We start from the raw sequence: 22,416 nt of genomic DNA, 5'->3' as shown, positions 1-22,416 counted from the left end.
GTCGTCGCAGAATCAGATAAAGCCCATTCAGTAGATTTTGACGATGTCACCACGGAGGCAGACGTGAGTGCAGCCGTGCTTTTGGACGTTACAGTTGAAGTTGACGTCGTGTCAGGGATTGGAGACGGTATGTTCTTAGCGTCTGCAATCGACACTGTTGCTGTCCCTAAAGGCGAGAGCGTGGGCGAGTTGGACGTCGTGGTGATCGAACTGTTCGAAGTCGTGACTGTCAGCGTACTGTTCGACGTCGTCGTCGTCACGTTGGTCATATTCGATCCGTGACATGGCATATTATGATTCTGCCCAGGAGCCGTGGCGTTCTTGGGCATTTGAGCAGCACACGGCGTCTGGGCGTACTTCGGCTGACTGCTTCCCACCGTTGCCACGAGGTTCTTGATTGTGATATTCTTCGACGCCAAGTCCGCCAGTACAGTACGCACGTCGATCGCCGTGTTCGCACACCCGCCACAATGGTGGATCCCAACCACCAAATTATCCTTCGAAGCTATCAACGGTGAGCCGGACGAGCCGCCTTTAGTATCTGCGTTGTGTCGGACCTGTTCGGTCCCACAGTTTCCGTCCTTGCCGACACTTAGCACTGTCGTGCTGTCTCCACGGTCGACAGTGCTCACGATGCGCTTCGCGTACCCGTCCGGATGCTGCGGCACGTAGATTGACTCGTCCACTACCGGACCAGACTCACGCATTTGTAGATATCCGTACGGAGAGAGGTCGACGCAGTCCGGTAACTGCACGACCGAGTAGTCGATGTCGTCACTGTCGGCGATAAGGGTCGATGCCGTGGCTACGAGCGTTCCGGGACAGCCGAGCTGTGTCTCACACTGTTCACTACACGACGAGCTCTCAGCAGCGAACTCAATGTCGGTCGTGAGCACCCAGTTTTCTTGCTCAAAGCAGTGGTGGTTCGTGAACAAGTGTCCTTCACTGCCACCAAGCCAGCCGGTGCACAGGTACGTGCCGTTGACCAGTAGACGGGCGACAGCTTGAGCTTTTGTATACGCATCAGGTAGATGTTCGGACAGGTTGGTGCCGGGCGCGTAGCATTTTGCCGGAAGCGACTGATCTCCATCGCCACAAACCGACTCGTGATGCATCGTCGGGTAACCACGAGAGAATCCCGTGATACGGTATCCCTGACCGGCAGAGGCCGGTCCGACAGACGTGTACGTGACGGTGACGGAATTACCCGGCACGAAACTGGCGATGAACGTTCCGGTCTGTTGTCGTCCCCGACCGGTATACGTGTGTGACACCGCGACATTCACGTCCGGGGAGCTGATGACCACCGAATCTCCTTCCGGCAGGTTAAAGCCGGCGAAATGGACGGCGATATAAGACGCGAACTCGTACGAGATGAGATCTTTGTGAGAAGTTCCGGCCATCACGTTGACGTCCAGAAGTTCTGTCGTACCGACAATAGCGATGCCGGTGTCAGTGTACTCGATCCCCGAGGCAGCTTGCAGTCCTACAACGAGATTGAAAAACGAGAAAAGTGTCTTGAGCAGCGTCATCGTTGTTAAAGAATGCACCAACGCAGTAAATTGTTAAGTGACGAGAACGAGCGCATTGTCATCTTCTTCAAACGCTGGTGCGAACAAAGGTGGCGAACTCAAGTCATTGACTGGATTGCTCTGCTTCGAATTCGGCACCTTCGGTGGTGACCGAATGGCACGGAGATCGAGCTTAAATCGTCCGATCGGAGGGTCGGCGAGAAGGCACTTGGCCAACGGTCGTTCTATTTCCCTCTCGTGATCGCAGGACTCACACCATGCAGCGTGGCGACGCGGGGACGGCCACCGGCACCGGCTACGAGCCTCGTAGTGCCGCATCCAATACTACTGGACGTCCAGACTTGCGGTGGGGTCGTCTGACCTTCGCCCAGCTGAGAGACGAGGAATTCCTGGCCAAACAACTGAGACGCATCGAAATTACGCAAGGCGCCCGTCGAACAGGTCGTTCAGCACATAATGAGACGGTGCTCTTAGTGCCGGACAGGACCATTCGTCAATGGTTGCTTGCGGCACAGACGAAAGCGGCCCGAGGGGTGTCGGAAGACGACGAACTCGACGCGAAAGAGGACACGACGACGGATGCAGCCACCGACAATGAAGACCGGAATGAACGGGAGCTCACGAACGCGCTGTGTGTGCTCGGACGCCTCCGGCAGCCAGAACTGGCCGCCGTCATGGTAGCCGACCTAAAACAGGCACTGCGTTGGGTCTGCACGTTCCCGAATCCAATCTACCAGCTAATCGCCTTACGTCGTCAATTAATGAAGAGCATGCACGAGGCGGTAGCTGCTCAGCATCGACACTGGATAGCAGCAGTTCAAGTGAATATATCCATCGTGAAAAGCTTGGAGAACACTGTACTACCGTCGGCTTCTATAGAAGACCCGGTCGGCCTTTTTGGACCAACCAAACCTAAGGACAAAGTGACGAGGGAAGCAACACTAGGCATCCAAGTGCTCGTGTGTTTACTGAACGACTTACATGATGCTACAGTGACTCAAAGACGCGAGTTTCTTGAAGATCTACTGCCATTTCTACGCTCCATGGGCTTTCTAGCTCTCTGTTCAAGACGACATAGTGGTACCGTTCGGGGCTCATCACGCAGTATGGCTACATGTTCACCGGAAGCTGAGATCTCGGAGTTTACGGACAAGATCCAGCGTTTCTTGCTGGATATGTGTCCACGCTCCTATACACTCCCTACGACGTCCCCCAAACTACCGGCTATCTCGTCTGGAAACACGGAACAGGATGTAATGGACCGTACTAACGCAGTGAATGGCTTGATCCACCTTGCCGCAGCCACAGGCTCAATTAGAGACTTCTTAGTGGTCCTTAAAGTGCTTCTCGGTGTTAACAACAACGCGTCCGAGTCGATGAAAGATCTACGACTTTCGTCACGTTCGCTACTCACGTCCTCCGTCCCGTCACTCAGAACTGTGCGCAGTGAGGAGCTCCTCCCTAATTCCAAACGAGAAGACGATTTGACGCAGATACACTTTAAACCTGGAGCGTCTTGTCCGTATTCCAATAAACCACAAACGGAAATCTTGGGAGATAGCACGACGCAGGAAACGTTTAAGAAAAAAACATTGAAAGGGGTCAAAACGAGTGCTCATACTGTGAGTCTCGCAATGCATCATCGACTGCTGTACAGTAGTCCTCGTGAATATACAGAGGACAAAGGAAGAGCTCAAGGACGCGTTGGTGATGAACGCAAGTCTGTCGCTGGATATGACCAAGATGAGGGACTCGACTAAGAGTGACACGCCAGTCCTTACCGCGAGGTGTCCGAGATTTCGAACGCTCAACGTCCAGTGCGTACTTGAAGAGTTGGACCGTGTCAAAGCTTCTGTACCGACACGAGGGAAACCACCGAACGCGTTTGTGTCGAATGATACGACGATATTCCACGAAGACGAGGGCGAACGAGAAGTCTGGAGCTGTGGACAGAATTCGTACGGAGAACTCGGACATGGAGACACGGCGTCACGGAAATCTTTCGAGCGGATCCAGGCACTTCAACAGAAGGAAATTATTCAGATCGGCGCTGGGAACGAACACACGGTCGTGTTGACTGCAGACGGCAAAGTTTTCACGTGCGGGTATAACGACAATGGCCAATGTGGACAAGGAGGGACCGCTCGAGTGAGTCATTTAAGCGAAATTCCAAAGATGGACAGTGGGAGTTCTCAAGCTCACGCGTACAATGGATGCGAACATACGATTCTAGTCAGTACGGATGGACGGGTAGCGACGTGTGGGTACAACTATCGTGGCCAATTGGGGCACGGCAACACGACAAGCGAAAGTGTTCCAAAGATTATTCGAAGTCTGGAGAATAAAATTGTACGACTGGTGTCGTGTAGCTATTACCATACTGTGCTGGCCTGTGAGGACGGAAATCTGCAGAATCTGTACACTTTTGGACGCAACGACTACGGCCAATTGGGTCACAATGACTCCATTGATCGTAAAATTCCTCAATTCGTCGAAGCTTTGAGTGACCAACAAATCGTTTCGGTCGCATGTGGACAATACCACACGATGGTGGTCACAGCTAGTGGTAAAGCCTTCGCTTTTGGGAAAAATGATTACGGTCAATTGGGTATTGACACTATGGAGAACCAACTCGCTCCTGTACAGGTACGAGGCGGCTTGGAACGCCAAGAATGTCTGGAGATTCGATGCGGGTATTACCATACGATAGCTCTCTGTAGTGGGGCGCATTTGTTCGCCTTTGGGCGGAATGACTACGGCCAACTGGGTCTGGGTCGCTCGAATGCGAGCTCGACGAGTAATCTCCAGCTTCAGCAGCAGAGATTCTCGAATGCGAGGTTAATTGACGAGTTAGAAGGGAAAGATATCGTCCGTATAGCATGTGGATGTTACCATACAATCGCTGTCTCGGATAACGGCGTTATGTACGTTTTCGGGCGGTACAGGGGATACGACTGAACGGGTGTACCCATTTCCTATTGACGATTTTGTGGGGAAGAGAGTCGCGTTGGTTGCTGCCGGTTTTTACCACACTGTAGTCCTTACGGGAGGGAAAGAGGACGACAAGAACGAGCAAGATTCGGGAAATGACAAGGAAGAGGTGAGTGCTTCAAGCGGGATCACACATTCGACCATCCTGTCTTCTGCGACCGTCCAGCTACTACTCGACCCGGAAATGCCTGGGTTTAATGACATGGAGACTGCTGTTGAAGTGCCAGCAATGGAGGATTCTCGAGATGAAGACAGAGGAAATTCGAGTTCCACGGACTCAACAGATGCCCTGTCAGTGGCTGTTGTGATACTCGCCCAACTCGATCGATTATGTCAGCCTTTTACCCCCAAAGCAGGAAGTTACCCCATGTTACAGCATCCGTCATTTAGTGCCATTGACACACTAACGAGGTCAAATTGTTCGTTCGATGCAAGCTTGACTTTCGACGGAACATTTGAGACGTTTGCAATTCATAATTGCAGCGCTACGTTTGAAAGTCTCGCGGTTTTATTGAAACATCTCAGTACGAAGAAGATGGAGACAAACGCTCAGCTAGCGGCGTGTTTCTCTTCTCCAAGACTTCAGATGTACATGATCCTGGCAACTCTGCGCATCCTCCAAGCGAATCTGTCGCAAATGTTACGATCCGGCCTGGCCAAGACAGTCATCTTAGTCTCTTCAGACGCCACGTCACGTAACACTGAGCTGGAGCGTATGCGCGTAGCAATTCTTCAAGTTCGTGACGTGTTACTATCGCTCGTTGACCTCAAAAGTCGACGGAATGTTTGTCACATTCTTGAAAATTCACCAAATGAAGGCGAACATGTCGGTAGAATTGCGGAAGACGCTGTGGCCACATTGATGCAGGGATTTGAGCTCTTCTTCCCGTGTCAATGTCTTCAGCGTCAGTTCTGTATGCACACGATGCACGAGCTCGCAAGAGACAACCCGGAACATTCGTGTGGCCTGCTTTGTCGACGTGATCTGTGGCTTATTGATAAGTTACCGAAGTCGAAATCGCTGCTACTTGAGCCGCTTTTAAGGAGACTAACGGAAGATTCGCTGATCGTCCGGTTTTTACCTTTGATATCTGCTGTTCCGCAAGAGAATGAAGACGTTAGAACGTCGATAATAACTGAAGTGTATCAAGTTCTTCTCGAACGTATCGCTGCCGATTTCTCAAGACGGTTAGGAGACGTAGTAGCTGACGTTAACCCACGACAAGAAGGCACGTTAAGAGCGTTCTTTAACACCCTCGCTGGCCTGCAGAAACATCTCTCTAGTTGGGCTGCAAGCACTCCGGAGTGGACTTTAAAAGAGGACCCAAAGGCACAACTCGTTGCTGGTATTGAAGAGCGTGTAGCTGCTGTGGTTGATCGAGTATTTCGTGTGGATGAACACGATTTGGATCGTGTTCCGCGGTCCTGGCGTTGCTTCATTGAGTTCGTAGTCGCGGCTTTAGGACAGTGCTGCGAAGTGCTAGGCCAGGTATGTTCCATGGAGACGATGCCTAGTCCAACGAATGGGTACGCAAGCTTCGAATGTGGGGATGAGTCCTTACGCGGGAAGGTATTGGAGACTATGGAACATTCGATTGTTGGCCAATTTTTACCACTACTAGTGGTAAGTTTGTTTGAGTTTAGTAACAATTCTCTGTTCGCGGCAACTTTGTTGCCGAGCTTGAAGAACTTACTGAGGCTGTTAGATGGGCTTAATCAGCAAGATAGCGACGCGCAACAAGCCGAGAAAGATTTTGTGGAAACGATGGGCTCTTCTTTACATTCTCGATCGTCAGAGAAAGAAAGTTACGGCACTGGTAACTTTCGACGTAAGAGCGAAAGTAAATTACTTACGGAGGGTCAAACGGCAAGAAAAGGAGTGTCAGCGTCCGATGCGATGACGATGCCGTGGCTCTACCGACTGGAAAAAGAGCTGGCTGTACTGACAGCTGAGATGGCAGTGACGCTAGTGAGTGGAGACCCGTATTTTACTTACCAGGGCGACCACGGTACCACGAAACTTTCAGCTCGTTGGCTAACGAGCTCGTTACTCAGAGGTGGCTTGAACGCCAACTACCTGACGCAAAACATCACACAAACGGACCCACAGAGTTCGCAACAGGGTCGAACGGTTAAACACACGCCGTTCCCAGTACTACCAGCACCTCTGGGACTTAATACTCCACCGTTCTCGTTAATACTCCCTCCAGCGTCGGAAAACGACGATATTACCCCAGACTGACAACAACCTACGGATATAAACTACGGAGAGATATTTCGACCTGCTTCCGCTCACAAATTCCTGATTTTGCTTCAACAAGGAACAAATTCCGAGACCCAAAACGAAGTGAAGTTGTGTGACTGGGTGCGAGATAGCTACGCGAAGAAAGACCCGTCATATCGAATGATCTTGCGACAGTCTCAACTCTCCAAGGCTTCGACGCACTCAGTAAATGACACGCAGATAGAGGCGGCGTGCTTCGCAGCACTGCTTCATCACAATATGCTCGGCACTCAGGCGTATCACTTCGCTTTGGATTTTAGAAATACGACGCAGAATCGCTCTCCCCCTCGAAGTTTCATGCGTTTGTGGCAGTTTGTAGCTCAGCTGCGACGACGTGTGGCCACTAAGAAGACGGAGATCAAGAATCTTCCCCCAAAAGACTCGGATTTAAGCGCTTTGGATCGCATTTCCGCTCTTCAACAAACGATTCTGGATCGATGTAACCTTCTGCTATTTCTAAATGTCCACGAAGAGCAAGAACACAGGAATCTTCAGCTAGATGCCGGCTACATCGCACCATATGATCCAGCGTTCCTCGTCTCTGCCAGTTCGACTTTTAGCGTCTCTTCTTCATCCGTTAAACGACATCTTCACGCTACATACACCGACGGGAAATCGCCCTTTCTGGTCGCGTTCCCAACGTCCAAATGGAGACGAATACGGACAATTGTTCACACGATTATTCGCTGGAAATCTGCTGCTACAGATCTCCAAACGAACCGACAAAATCATGTTTCTCAGGAAGTGCTGGCCTATATTTTGTCGGACGAGCGCGTGTCTTCTACGGACGCAATCCGAACGCTACTGGTCGATCCGTGTCGACGTGTTAGTTGCTCGATTCGAGGCCTTGAAACACTGTGGGAACTCCTCACTATGGTCTCGTTTGACTCGATCCAAACCGACGTTGTTTATCAGATCTCACAGGTTTTTGTGTTCCAATCGTCGACTCCACTGCTCGCATCCCACAACGCTGGGTACTTCTACTCGAGTCTAAAGAATGAAACCTTTTACGAGTTTATCGGACAGTTAACTGACATGATAACCGACAAGGCTGCAAAGCTGATAAACTCGGGAGACCCGGACGCTACCAGTTCGTTCTGGATCGTAATTATGCTGCTGAGTGTGTGGGGGATTCACTTCAATGAGGAGCAATTCGAATTTGTGAGTGACATTGGAATTCTCGGCGTTATTCAGGAAATGATGCAGCAGTTTTCGAATAAAAATTGTGACGCGAACGGAGGACCAAATCCTGCTCAATTCATCGTAAAAAGACAGCTCTCGCGACTAAAAGAGACGTTGTGGGTTCTGTTCAGGTATATCTGCGCTCACTTCGCAGTACAAAACGCATCAAGCGGAGATATCTACGTCCCCACGTTCCCTGTATTGTCGGGTGTATCACGGTTATTATATAGTGAAGCCATCTCGATCTCGAATCGATTTTTGCCTCTACAACTCGCTGTGGATAACGCGAAGCCGATCGAATCAAATCTCACAGTTCCTGTGGCGGTCCGTAGGAGTTTTGAGGTCATTACGTCGCCGCAACGATTCTCCGCTCAGAGTAAAGGAGTGACGTGCAGCTACGATGACATGATCTCTGCTTCCGAGACGACTACAGCTATGTCTCCGTTACTTAAACCGAATGAGTTTAGTGTCACGACGTGGCTTTTTGTTAACAGCCAGTCGGGTACACGAACGGATAATGATCTTTTTGACGTGTCTGATACCCCGCAAGACCGTCAATTGATATTTATTCGAGGTGCTGCACGTGAGATATCGCTGTACTTACTACTCCTACCTGAAAGCTCTGGTAATTGGCAACTAGAAGTGGGCATTCTCATGGATATAGACCGAGAAGGAGACGCTGGAGAGCTGCCTATTAAGGGCCGAATATGGGAGAGAATGATGTCGAAACAAGGCGTAGCAAGCGGGAAATGGGTCCACGTGGCGATAGTGTTAGAAGCCATGAAATTACGCCTCTATTTGAACGGTATTCTTGACTGTCAACGCTCGTTAGTAGCGCAAAGTACTGCTATATGGGCGGCTGGGAACGTGGATCTTCCGCTTCATTTCGGAAGATTCCCAATGACGCAAACTACGTCCTCCGTCTCTTCGGCTATTGGCTTTCTGTCACGCTCACTTGGGATCATGAAAGGCGTTCATTGGGACTCCGGAATGAATATTCCGGATCACAAATCAGGCGCGTTCCGGTGTTTCGACGGCTGGTTGAGCCACTTCCGCTTCCACAATCGCTCGTTGTCTCCCATCCACGTTCGCATCGTTTACGACGAGAAGAAAACTCCTTCTGGACTTTGTGAACGGGACGATGACCATTCGAAACTCGTGGAGTTGCACGCTTTACTCATCCTACTCAGCACTTCATCTGAAGGAATAATTCACTTCCGTTCCCAATTTTACGATTGGATGAAGCTCATTTGGGGTACGTTTCTCGGTACCAACTCAGCAGTGGTACAGTAGTCCGCGTTACGTGTCTTGTGTGCTCTACTACCTCTTCAACACCCCGTGGATGCTTCGAAAGTGCTGGTACAAGAGACGCCAGAGGCCCTTGGATTCTACACATTGGAGGATGTTTTCGTCCAGCAAGTGCTCCGAATGATCGGATTCTGCTTGAACAAATGTCCACAAAGGACTTTAGAAGCCAGCGAGGCTGCTGTGGTGCCATGGACACTGATGTTGGCTCGTGGAATTCATGGTAATCATTTTTCTCTTGAGGTTCGAGACGCCGAGCTACAACTCGATCTAGAAAATGATGTCGAGAGGCGGTACCAGTCGTCGAAGCGGCAGAGTCTGATGCTGGCGAATGAACTAAACCAGCTTCTACAGCGGCTTTTCAGAAATTCGAACGGTACGTGGCGCCAAAGTATTATTCGAGTGAGTTCGAATATTACCCGGAATTTTTCGAATTCTCGAGACGTCGAGCCTGAAATTTGTGGTATTCAGTTTGGAAAGCACGTACTTTGTCTCTCTACCGTCAAGTGTGTGGAATCTGTAGGCTGCTTGTACTTCATTAGTGGAGGCTTCGAGTTTTTAAGACCAGGGATCACTGTAGAAGTGCGAGGATCGAGAGATATCGCCCAGGTTCTGTCGCTCGAGTATCATGCATCCAACTCAGCTCAAAATTTCCCCGACACCCCGTCCGATACAAGATACCCGCCACAAATTGACACCCTAGCTCACATCCGGATGGATAATAACCCCAACATTCTCAAACGTACCGACGGACTACAGAATCGCAACGAAAAATCCTGGTTCGAGAAAGTTTTTGGCTCGAATGTCGATTTTCCAGATACTAGTTCACTTTACTCGAAGTTGAATATTGACGAGCTAATGCCGGTTATAATATCCAATGCGAATGACGGCGCGTATTCGAATATAATCTACGACGTCGCGTGGGATAAATGTGACCATAAAGCAGCTAACGGATTGGTGGAAAAGGCAGCAGAGGTGATTCCTGCTGTCTACCTCGAATCTGACGGGGATTTGATCTCCTTGAATATTGGATGCTCGTTACTGAAGATTCTAGTACAAATTGCTGGAACGGACTCTGGAGTTGACGAATTACTAGCTAAGCCAGCGTTGATTGAAACAATTACAGAGATAGCATCCCGTCCGGATAGCAATCCGAAGCATGACACACTTTACAGCGTGGAGAAACGAGTGAGTTCTTTACGTCGAGAAGTGTACACTGCGCTGGTTGATCTCGGGGAGGAAGGAGAGGCGGAATTGGCGAGTGCATTCGACGGTAAACGCGAGGTTTCATCCGCTCAAAGTGCCTCTTTTAATGACGAGATGACGACAGGGCGTCGAAGCTTTTTACTAACGCCGACCGAAGTAATGCGTTTAAATGACGGTAATTTATCGGATGGAGACGAACCGGTAAATGAGAACTGGGATCCCACTCAAGGTGACGAGCAAGACGACGACGAAGACGACGAGGAAGACGAGAGTTTAGACGATGGAGACAATGACGACGACGAAGACGACGCTGAAGAAAATAGAGCGGAGTTCGTGGAGGAGCTGATGCTGATGGGATTTCCGGAAGATTGGTGCGTGCTGGCGTTAAAGCAAACCGAGAACGATATCGTCAATGCGTCGGCTTGGATTGTGGACAATCTGGAATATCTGAGTAAGTTACAGTCCACATTGGATAAAGAACGCGATAAGGGACGAGATTCTCCTCATTTCGACGAAGAAGAGGACGACGTCGTGAATACTGACGATATACCGAGCGGTAGTACGCACGTTCCGTCATTAAGTGCGACTGTTAACACGACAAAGGACGCCGAGAACGATATGGATGTCCCTCATTTAAATGACAAAGAAATGGGGAGAAAATTGTTTGCGGAAATGTATTTTCCTTTCAGGCTTCCTGTCGAATACCAAGTCGCGTTTTATGAAATCATGGCGAGCTGACGCCATAGAAACGAAAGTGAAGAGAGAATTGAACCAACTTGACCTTCAAGATCTTGTCCGCCAGCTGCGAGAATTCGAGAACACGTTGTCAATCCTGTATGCTCGTCAGATTATGGCCACAGTGTTACATCAGACAAGGTCAGTACCGGTTTTGATACCGTTTAAACAGTGGTTCAAGCTGCTGGATTACGTGGGGATCAATTCGCAATTATTGTGCGAAATTCGTCGACACAGTTGCAAAAATTATCTATTGATGAAGTATTTTCAAAGTCGATTCGATATTTGATCCAGCACGACGCATCTTTCGTTGCGTCAGCGTTCGAATTCTGCCTTGAAGAACTGGAAACAGCAGCAGCTGGTAAAGCGTACGAAGCTGTTTTATGGACGCAACGGGAGCTCCATCGTCCAGATCAAATTGTGCTGGAAGAGCCAGGAATTGAACTTGTTATTTGGCTGCTAGACGCGCTACTAGCAGCTTCTACACACTCGTCATTGTGTCTTTCTGTTGATGCTGCGAAGATTATTTTACGCCGTCTACGACGTTGTCTTGGCACGACGAATTTGCCGCTGAAGTTTGTCATCCTTCGCACTATCAGCAGAGTATTGAGAGCCATAGAAAATGTCGACAAAGACATGGTAAACGAGGCACAACTGGTTGTCCAAGACTTCTTAACTGCAGCTGTTGTAAGACACAGTCGCGAGTTGAGTCAAGGTCGACTGTTATTCTCTCAGTATCTCCAGGGGTACGTGGAACTGCTGCACGTTCTACAGGGCGTTACTGGGTTTAACGTGGCCCCAACACCTGCCGCTCATATGGTCGCTAGTAGCAGTGGAGATGCGTTGGAATCGGAAGGTTGTTTGCTGCTGTTTGACCGCAAACGCACTCGCAGTAGCTTGTTATCCTTCGCAGACGACAACCTCAGTGTGTCGTACTCTGGGAATGAGGTATGGAAAGCTGCGTGTGCCGTCACGAGCTTCTCGACTGGCGTGCATTCATGGCTGGTGCGTATTGAAAAGTCTAGTTCTCCGTATCTCTTTGTAGGGGTCGCTACTCGACAAGCGAACTTGGATTCATTCCTTGGAGCGGACGATCAATCCTGGGGTTTTATTGGCGATAAAGCACTGTACTACCAGCGGAACCGCATACGAGCATACGGCGAGACATTCACGGAAGGAGATTGCATTGGGTTACGGCTGGATTGCGAGAAAGGCGAGCTTTCGTTTAGTAAAAATGGAGTGGATTTGGGTGTGGCGTTCGATAATATTGTGAGTTCAGTGTCCCCCGCTGTGGCCTTTTACTCGCGACATCAGAAGATCTCCTTCGTTAAGGATAGTTGTACCGGTGAGACTAATATACCTCCGACTGGAGAGCTAGAAGACGCGGGTGTGGAGGACTGTTTAATAGCCTGTGAGCTGATGGCCAACTGGGTGGATAAAAGACCCATGCGAGTGGAAATGGCTGCTGCTACGTTCGAAATGACGGCAGAATGGCTCGCCGGATCTATTAAACACGTTACCACGCGATCCGGGAAATCCCTCTGGGTGGATGTTACGCGAGGAACATGTGAAAAAGCTGGGTTTTATTGCGATGATAAAGTCCGCACACCTCGTGGGAATGGAGTTGTAATGGGCGTGGCAGGCGGACGGATCTGGGTGGAAGTCGACAATGAACCTGGAGCGTGGTTCTTCCATCCGTCCAAACTACGCTTAGTGGCGAGCGCAACAACACCCAGTTCCACTACTCCAGTTGACAACTTAAATATCCCACCAGACTCTTTAAATGACCCACATTTGGGTTCAAAAGTGGACATATCTTCGCCCTTTACTCTTTCTCGAGAAGAACTCGTTGAGTATGGGGAACATTATTTGTGGACTGTAGCAGTGGATCGGGAGCTTCTAAGTGTGATTAACGATTTCTGTGAGGTATCTCGCACTAGTCCGTGGAATCTGACACCCAATCAACTGCTCAATGTTGTCAAAGAGAAGACTGCGGTACTAGAGCTTTCGTCCTTTAGTAACGTACTTGCAATGCCTCAGCCTGACGAGATGATCGTCGCACGGTTCGCAATACTGCGCTTCTGCAACATGTACATCAGTCGCGCTTTACCCTTTTTCGACCTCTCATGGCACTACTTTTTACCGGATTCCAACTCGTTGCCGTGTCGACTAGTGTCACAATGTCGCGGTAGTCTCTTTGTCTGTGTAAAAAAAACACTTTGGACAGCGTTGATGGAAAAAACCGCTAATTCACCCAAAAAATCTGACGACGAGTACGATTATCCCGAAGATTTACCGCAGCTACACGTGAACCGGCTGAAGGCAGCAGCAGCAAAATGTCACGAAGGAACAGTCAGCAGTTTGTTCTCATCCCTCTTTGGCCAGTCGTTTGAAGAGCTTCATTTCTTACCTATTAAAACGCTACGTATGGTCTACTCCCACCCAATGGATGACGGTCAATTACGAAGCTTTAAAGTTAAGTTCGAGGGAGAAGGAGTGGATGACTATGGTGGTCCATATCGAGAGTTCTTTTCGCAATTCTTCGCCGAGTTACAGATGCTTAACGTACCCGAAGGCGAAGATAATGGGTCCACAAGTTCGGAGTATACTGCGAATGGAGGACCCAGTAGTACGTCGCTGAAAGTGGACCCCAATGTATCCGTATCAGCGTGTGTCTTGCCCTTCCTTCTGCCTAGTCCGAATTGGCGGAATGGCGTTGGAGCCAACCGTGAGAAATTCGTACTTAATGGAGCTCTTATCGAGCGTCAAATACATGATAAGAAGGTATCGTGTTTATCTGGAGAAAGCGCTGAAGAGAAACGACAACTTTATTGTGAAATGTTTTTCTTTCTCGGTCAGATGATCGGCATTTGTCTACGCACGCGTGTGTGCGTTCGCCTCGATCTGGCAATGTCAGTGTGGAAACAACTAGTGGCTGAAGACGACTCGAACCCGGAGAGTGCGCTAGCAACGCTCAAAGAGATCGATTTCGTCGCGTATTCATTATGGAAGACGTTGAAAGGTATTTTAGACGAGTTTAAACGTCAAAATTCAAAGCAGGAAGGGCTTGAAAAACGACTAGAAGCGATGGATTTGGTCTTTACGACTGTATTATCCGATGGACGTACAGTTGATATCTGTGAAGATGGCTCCAATACTGCGGTGACTTTGAAAAATCTGCAAGAATATATAGATTCTATGCTTCGAGCACGGATCCAAGAAACGCAAGAGGTGGTGAATATAGTAAAGCAGGGACTGCACTCCATTATGCCGGTGTCTGCATTGGCTCTTCTGACGTGGAATGAGCTTGAGAAACGCATGTGTGGCGTTGCGGAAGTGGACGTGAAGCTATTGCAGATTAATACCGAGTACGACGAAGATTTGTCGATGAACGACGAGTTTATTCAGAGATTTTGGCGCGTGCTGGAAAGTCTCGAAGCGGAGGATAAACGAGCCTTCCTGCGGTTTGTGTGGGCCCGGTCTCGTTTGCCTTTGGGCTCAGCACAGTTCCACCAGAAATTTAAGATCCAAGCGCTTGCGTCTTCGGGTAATGGAGACGCGAACGGCTCATCGTCAGGACCCCCTGGAGGCTGGATGGACTCGCAGATGCCGAAGTCGCATACGTGTTTCTTCGCACTCCAACTCCCACGATATTCCAGCGACGAAATCTGCCGCGAACGACTTTTGTATGCTGTGCGCAATTGCGTCGAAATGGATGGAGAATTCCGTCTTGCTGACACGGAAATGACAGGCTGGACGGGTATCAGTCCGACAGATCAGCTTCGAATTTGACCAGCCATTTGCCAAATAAAAGGCAGAACGTCCGGATCGAGGCCAAAGATATTGGCGGTATAACCAGTGTTTTAAAAAAATCTAAGCTTATAAATTGCTCGGAAAGCCTAATCGAATTGCTCTGTAGAAATGTTTTTTTTTAAAGTATTGCGCTTCCTCTTCGATGCTCCAAGTCTCACTATATATGCTCATCTTTTAATTAAATAGAGCTTGACTATGCTACTGTATTACACAATATTTTATCTTTGTCTGTGCACAATGCAGACGAATGTAAATGTGTAAGTGTACGTCTGTTTCGATACTGTACAACATTACACTGTAAATATCCAGAGAGCCACTTATTTTCTATAGTAGTAAAGCTGCGCTATTTAACATCTACTTCGAAGTATTTAAAATTAAGTGTAAAATCCAAATGAAATTCTTCATACCTCGAAGTATTACAATGAAATTGAACTTTGCAATACAGCTGGAGATAAGGAAAATTGACGATTAAGTCCCAAAGTACACGTACGAGGACTTGAATAGATCCATAATCGAACACTCGTTCCTATTTCTTTAGTGATTTGTGAGCTGTGGAATGCCGGATAAAAAGAAATTGAAAAATATTTGTTTGGGATAACCGTTTCTAAATTAGGCACTGGTTTTAGAGAATAACTAGGCAAACCAGTGGATTCTTCAGACAGAAAATATCTCCTTCCTTCGAGGGTTTGAACCCTGTAGTGGCTCTTGGAAACGAGACGTAATCCTGTTATTGTATTCATTACCGGTACAAACAGTCTGTCACGCTAGGTTGCAGGGTTTTGGTGTTAAATTGCGTAATATTAAGTTTTCGGCTAAAGCTGGCAACGTAGTAGTAAGTCAAATTTTTTGGGGCTTCTGAAACAGTTCTTAAAGCCACAATAATTACATACGATAACGGCAGACAAACCAACGTTGGGGGACCATGTATTATCACAGCTCAACAACTAACCGGATACTAGCAGGCCTAGCAACGTGCGTCGTTATTCAGTCATTCTTGTGAAGGTTGTTGGAGATGAAACCCGTTGTACTTGAGAGCGGAGCCGTCGTCTTCAGCAAAGTAGCTTCGCTACCTGCAAGCGAAAAATCGTTGTTCTTTGGCTTCCACAAGTATTTAATGGGCTCGACCGTTGTCTATATGCCCCGGTACTTGATTTCGAAATCTTGGGACCAGTGTTGAAATGTCGCCGTGACCTTCCACGGACGCCATCGATACAAGGACGACTGCTACGGCGGTGATGAATGCAAGAACGGTCATTGTTCGGCTTTTCGGCTAAACAGGAAGTGGTAGATCACAAACGTCAAATGATGCTTTGAAGCTCGAAGCGAGCGCTTGAACTTCATCGTGTCCCATCCCCACTCTTCAATCAAGCAGGTTTTCGATACCTACGTGTACAGTTTGGTTATTATCCTACTTGAGAGGGCCCTCAGGTAGTGCTTTGTACATGTCGGATCAGTTTAACTGACAATAAATATGTACAATGACAATTGCTTAATAATATAGCCATCTGCTCTCCAACATTATTCGAGCTGAGAATTATTATATTGACCTGAGTCAGGTCAGTATTGAAATCCCGGCAAGCATGTAAAGAAATCACACATTTGTCTGTTCACAATTTGACACCCCTCATTTGCATATAGAAAGTAAAAATACTCATTGCTTATGTGCTGAAGATGTTGACGCATCGAGCAAAGTACAGTATATTCAACAAAAGCTGCTCAGCAGGATTTATCGCATACGGGTGGCCGTAATTTATCGGAGAGCGTCAACATGGTAATGTTCATAGTTTGCGGGCACCCCACATATACCAAATCGTAAGCGGACCCTGTTCACTATGAGAATTACGATGTTAATAAATTACGGCCACCGTGTCTCACTACAGTTACGGACCAGCGTGGTACAACAGGTGTGTAATGAAAAAATCACCTCAACTTGGACGGAATCGTTGGAATTCGTCTCTGATTTCTGCAAGGGAAAACGCGCGTGACCCACAAAAAAGACTTCCACTTCATGACACGATGCTCCTACTCCCAAATCTCCTTGCGTCTGCCCGTCCTATTAGTCAACGAAGGCTGTCGCCATTCTTCGTCGCTATGCCCTGAAGGCGTCTTATCCTCTAAATCTGTATCGAAACTGGCCTCTGTCTTTTTCTCAACTGTAGCTGTCGCAATTGTACCAGCGTTTGGACTCGACGTGACCTCCCCGTAGCCGGTAACGTCCCCGATCAGACATTCCTCGGTGATCCTTGCTCCTTTGAAAATGGCACAAAGATCGCGCGGGTCCTGAAGCAAACGAGAAAACTCTTCGAGGAAGTCTAGTTCGAAGTCAAACGAGATAATGTTGTGCGTCTGCGTGTCAAAGACGAAGTCAAACTTGCCGACGCCTTTGAACACACGCCCCAACATCTTCGTCACAATGCGTGGATATTGTCGTAGTGCTTCAGGGAACATGACCTCCACAGTGTCTCGTGTTACGATGTGTTTGTAGCTGGCATAGGACGTGACGACCGTGCGTCCTTCCATCGAGAGGACTTGAGAGCGCAGGTAGTGAAATTCGAGGCCGGAGAGCGCCTTTGTGTATTGTTCCCACTGATGCAGCATCACGCCACGTCCGCTAAACCCACCGATACTCAGGTTCTCGTCCATAGTTTGCATAACATACTGAGTCGCATCAAGCGGGGTGCCTGGACGATAGCCGTTCTCAAATACACGGTGGTACTCTTGCACTGTCTTGACGTAGTAGCCATCCAACGCATCACGACGATTGAAAGTCCGTGCACTAAGTATTTGCTGGTATTCAGTCAGTCGTTGGATTTCCTGTCGAAGATCCATGACGTCCAGCTCCAAGTTATAGAGCTGCGAAGCCTGGAATCGCGCGTCCGCCATTTGAGCTTCTTGCGTCGATTGGTGGCTCTTCTCTCTGCGGCGAGTGCTGTGACGGCTGGTACTCGCGGTGCGAGAACAGGTCGAGATCGTACTGGAGTCACGTCGAAGGTATCGGCTATGGCATTGAACGGATGCATCGCTGCTTGGCGAGATGTCGTGTACCTTTGGCGAATTCTCGACTGATTGTTTTCTGTCGGAGGTCGGTTGAGTTGCCATTCGACTGTTAGCTTCGGGCGTTTTCTGTTTCGGTCGCTTACGTCCCATAGCCAGCATATGAAGTTGCGGCACGCAAATACCTAGGGGAAGTACAGAGCACACCTTTCGAATGAGGAGCACGAAATACTCTCTGGATTTAGTACTGAAATGGTTGCATCGTGATGGGCCCCGATTGTCAAGAGGATCAGCGCCACACACCAGTTAACCTACTGTCGCGAGGACACCTACGGTATGATAGGACGGGGAATTCAGGTCCAGCGGGTACAAGTGCAAATTTCACTACAAGGATCAAACATCTATATATCTCAGACAGCATTAAAAAGAATTGCTCGGGTTGGAAGTTGGGGCCTAAAGCACATGATTCGAGGCGCAACTTGAAAAAGTGCTGAATTCCTTTTGGTTAGCTCCAAACAATCAAAGCTAGAAGACGTGGTTGTGACATCCTCGTTCCATAATAAAAAGACTGGCTGGAGAACCAATTAGCTTGGGGGATTTGCGAACGCGACAAACCGGTAGCTTACTGCCACAAGTTGCAGGGTTTGAAGACCAGAACACCACGAGTGCTGTGCCAATCGACTGAACTCAGTCGGGCCTGGGTCCTCAGCCTTATCTTCTAGTTCGCGCGTGACCAGTCGGACAAAGATGTAACAGCGAAAGGTGGGCCCAGTGTCTGAACCGATTGCATTTTGCAAGCGGCGGACTCTACTTGTTTACGGGGGAATATAATAGCAATGTCCGCGTAAGGGGCAGGTGTAGAAGTTTATTTCCTACACAACCGGTGGGTTACCCATCGGGCTGTAAGCTTCACGCCACGAACAGAATATGCCACAGTGTCCACAGGGCGGCTATTCGCTCCACAAGGCTAGCGCCTGTCGCCAGAGACACGGAAAAACATCCTGCACGCATTTCCGGACCGATGGTATCAACATTCACGTCTCAGTAACGACACCAAATGTGGATCGGCGATTCATCGTTCCGGTTGAGGTTTGGACATGAAGCAAATCGATGGGTCAGGGGCCCGAAGAACCCTTAATAAAACTCTTTATTATGGAGAGCATCGTGGGCCAGTCTTTTCGGCGTTCGCAAATATCACACCGCACAACTCGTCAACCATACTGTTCAGTATGCTCCATGTATTGATTTTAATTATTAGCTGAACGATTTATAAAAAATGACCAAAATGGCTCAGATTGCCCTAAATCTGAGACGTCGTCCCAGAATCTACTCCACAGATAGCTGAGCTAAGGTGCCTTCCAGATTATGAACGAAGAGGGCACTCGGTGCTCCTACTTGATCTCGCCGTCATCGCGGCAACAAAGGACCAGCTCATTATTTTAATAGAGCTGATCTTGCCCCGTTACGTATTGAAACTGCGGACAAAGTTTCTCAAATATTTTGGCATTCCTAGGCGTACTACCGATGAACCGGGGCAATCTGCGCTACGCTAAAATTTCATGGAAACACCTACTGGTCACCATGAAGGCGTTTTCTGACTTTTTCTATGCCGAAAAGGAAAAATCGAGGTTTCCCTGAAAATGTACTGAGCTCGCAACTTGCGACTGTCAGTTTTACTGATGGATCACCAGCGCTCATTCTGAATCTGGCAAAGAGTCGCACGTGGCCATGAAGATTCACTGCGTTGTGTTGGCTGCCGCGTCGCTGTTGGCGGCGCTACCGACGAGTGCAAGCTCAGAGATCGCAGCTCCCATCCGGGTGGCGACTACCGAAAAGCGGATCTATCTTCGTCGATCTCTGTCGGATACGACGACTGGAGAAGAGGAAAATGGCATCAACAATAATGAGTCGAGCGCCTTAAATGAGGCAGAAGAAGGATTTGAGGAAGAAAAGAACCTGCAAACACAAGCCCCAACTACTGACACTGTACTCGAATCCGAAGAAGGGGTTTTTGATGAACCGGAAGAGAGCATTGAAACTACACCGACTAATACACAAGAAACTTCGGACGAGGTTGAAGAAGAAGAACTCGACGAGGAAAACGAGAACTTGACATCGACGTCGACGAGCTCGTCTAACGAGTCATCTGTTGATGTGGGTGACGCTGAAGAAGAAGACCAAAGCCCTCAAACCCCCGAAGTAATTACCACAACAACGGTCAATCTAGATGAGGTGGTTGATGAAGCTATGCGAGAAGAGAAAAGTACCGAAGCCCCGATAAATTTATCAACGACGACTGTTGCTGAAGCAAAGACGAAATCTGAAGGCAAGAGCGTGCAAACGTCGTCTAGTTGCTCACGGGCGGAGCCGGTCTCTTCTACCGAGGCACCAGTTGAGGTGCCTGACACTGAGAATGAAGAAGAATCTGAGGAAGATGAGCAAAACACTGAAAACCTCACGACGAATCTAAAAACTGAGACCCCGACGTTCGCTGAAGCCGAGGAACAAGCGTGCGGGACCGAAGACAAGAGCGTGCGAACCCCTTCGACTGATGATCAGACGACGGATTCAACTGAGGCTGAGGCTGAGGATGAAGAGGACAGTGAGTCAGAGGACTCTAGCGACGAAGGCTCAAGCGACGAAGTCTCAAGCGACGAGGACTCAAGCGACGAGGACTCAAGCGACGAGGACTCCAGTGACGAAGAATCTAGTGACGATTTCAAGTCTGACAACAACGAAGGCAAGGATGAAGATGAAGACATGGATGAAGCTATGAGCGACGAAGCGTTGGACAACGACACGGAGAGTGACTTAGTTGAGGAAAGTGACTTAGCTGAGGAAGGCGGTCCATAAATTTCTGAAGGATCTACAAAATTGCGTTAAAAATTAATATTGGCAAGGACCAATAAATGGATGTTTATTTCATTCCATATTAACAATTTAACTCTCGGCATTTTCTACGTAGGTGAGGTCTTGTTGCCGCCACTGTTTGTCTTCGTCGGACCAGCTCACTTTGCCAGCGATCTTCTCTCCAATCTCGTGTTTTAATAAATAGTGGAAAAGTGGCTTCCCTACCATCATTTCAATCTTGTTGGCGTTCGAATGGACATTCGTGAGTGCTTGGCGTACACGGAAACTTGTTGCGCTTTCCAGTTTAAGTATTTTGAGCATAATAGGCTTCCCTCGGCGGGCGTACTACTTTTGCGGGATGTCTACCGTTTTTATACCGGGTTAATAGTGTGTGTGCAAACATAAATGTAATAGTTTACTTCAAGAAGATCCTTAAGAAAAATCCCACTTTATTTTTATACGAGTAACATGTGAGCTCATGCTAGTTGTCACCACATTCGGTTTCATCTTAACGGTGGATCTATGGCAATCTCGCGTAACGTCTCCAATGTGAAAAAAATGGATCAGCGACGGATACTCTGGCCATTATCGAGATAGTGGACTGTGTAATACCCATAAGTGTAACGGGGTACGTAGCCCTAAGTGTACCCTGGTTACATGAAGTGTGACACTTCACACTTCAGGAGTATGACACGTCATACTCCGGGATATTTGGTACAAGGTACCAAGGTCGTTCAAAGCCAACCATTGATTGCATTTCTATAAGTAGCTAATAGTTTGTATTAAACCCAAACTTAACCTACCTATAAATATACTTAGTTTACAATCTACCTTATTTAGGTCACTTCGCTCTCTTTAATTAAAGAGGGGACCTGTGAACTGCCGCTCACTGAGAGTTTGTATACTCTCGGAAGATAACTTCCTCTAGCGCAAGGTGCTGTGTGACCCCGTCACACTTGGTAGCACTAGTAGTCAATCCACGCCACCGCGGATAGACTACCTGAACCTCTCCGAAGTTCGTTGCCATGGATAGGAACGACTTCTCCCATTTAAACGACTCTCACTTCGAGTCGGTTTGGAAGATGGCAGGCATCCTCAAGATGGAGGCCCTGCAGAGCCTGGTGGTATCAACACCGGCTGAGCAGCTCGAGCGCGTCAATGCATTCGACGCGTACGAGCAGGGCCTCATCGCGCATGTGCGGGAGAACCTGCAGGCTCCGGCTGCGGAAGCAAATCCACCTCACCCGAAGCCAATACGGCTGAAGGTTAAGCCGTATGAAGGGAAGGAAGGCGAGAACCTTCACTTCTGGGTCCGAGAAGTAGAGCTCGCGATGGACGCGGCTCTGATCTCGACCGAGCAACTGCGTGTTGCTTTTGCACTCTCCAACCTTAGCGGTCGTGCTAAGAGCTGGGTGTACACTCGGGAAGCAACATCCCCTGGATGTTTCACATTCTGGGCTCAGCTGTGCGAACAGCTCCGAGCCGCGTTCCTCCCGGCAAACTACGAGTACCGCCAGCGTTCGC

The 22,416-nt window shown here is 48.7% G+C and overlaps 4 protein-coding genes across 4 annotated transcripts; 2 read left to right on the top strand and 2 right to left on the bottom strand.

Moving 5' to 3' along the window:
- Positions 1-685: 685 nt before the first annotated feature.
- Positions 686-1,532, bottom strand: PITG_00102 (uncharacterized protein; the record flags this gene model as incomplete). Its single annotated transcript, XM_002908685.1, has 2 exons — positions 686-777; positions 824-1,532. 2 exons carry the CDS (start codon positions 1,530-1,532, stop codon positions 686-688), a joined length of 801 nt encoding a protein of 266 aa, XP_002908731.1.
- Positions 1,533-8,889: 7,357 nt separating this feature from the next.
- PITG_00101 (HECT E3 ubiquitin ligase, putative) lies at positions 8,890-15,685 on the top strand (the record flags this gene model as incomplete). Its single annotated transcript, XM_002908684.1, has 8 exons — positions 8,890-9,244; positions 9,649-9,696; positions 10,391-10,951; positions 11,256-11,376; positions 11,928-14,257; positions 14,429-14,921; positions 14,987-15,084; positions 15,675-15,685. The coding sequence occupies 8 exons, from the start codon at positions 8,890-8,892 to the stop codon at positions 15,683-15,685; spliced, it is 4,017 nt and encodes a 1,338-aa protein (XP_002908730.1).
- A 1,385-nt stretch (positions 15,686-17,070) lies between these two features.
- Positions 17,071-17,931, bottom strand: PITG_00100 (uncharacterized protein; the record flags this gene model as incomplete). Its single annotated transcript, XM_002908683.1, has 1 exon — positions 17,071-17,931. The coding sequence occupies one exon, from the start codon at positions 17,929-17,931 to the stop codon at positions 17,071-17,073; it is 861 nt and encodes a 286-aa protein (XP_002908729.1).
- A 1,818-nt stretch (positions 17,932-19,749) lies between these two features.
- PITG_00099 (uncharacterized protein) lies at positions 19,750-20,895 on the top strand (the record flags this gene model as incomplete). The annotated part of the gene is made up of 1 exon (XM_002908682.1): positions 19,750-20,895. One exon carries the CDS (start codon positions 19,771-19,773, stop codon positions 20,893-20,895), a length of 1,125 nt encoding a protein of 374 aa, XP_002908728.1.
- Positions 20,896-22,416: the final 1,521 nt, after the last annotated feature.

This window comes from Phytophthora infestans, genomic scaffold (assembly GCF_000142945.1).
Source record: "Phytophthora infestans T30-4 supercont1.1 genomic scaffold, whole genome shotgun sequence".
Taxonomy (NCBI): domain Eukaryota; phylum Oomycota; class Peronosporomycetes; order Peronosporales; family Peronosporaceae; genus Phytophthora; species Phytophthora infestans.
This window is presented reverse-complemented; position numbering and strand designations above follow the sequence as displayed.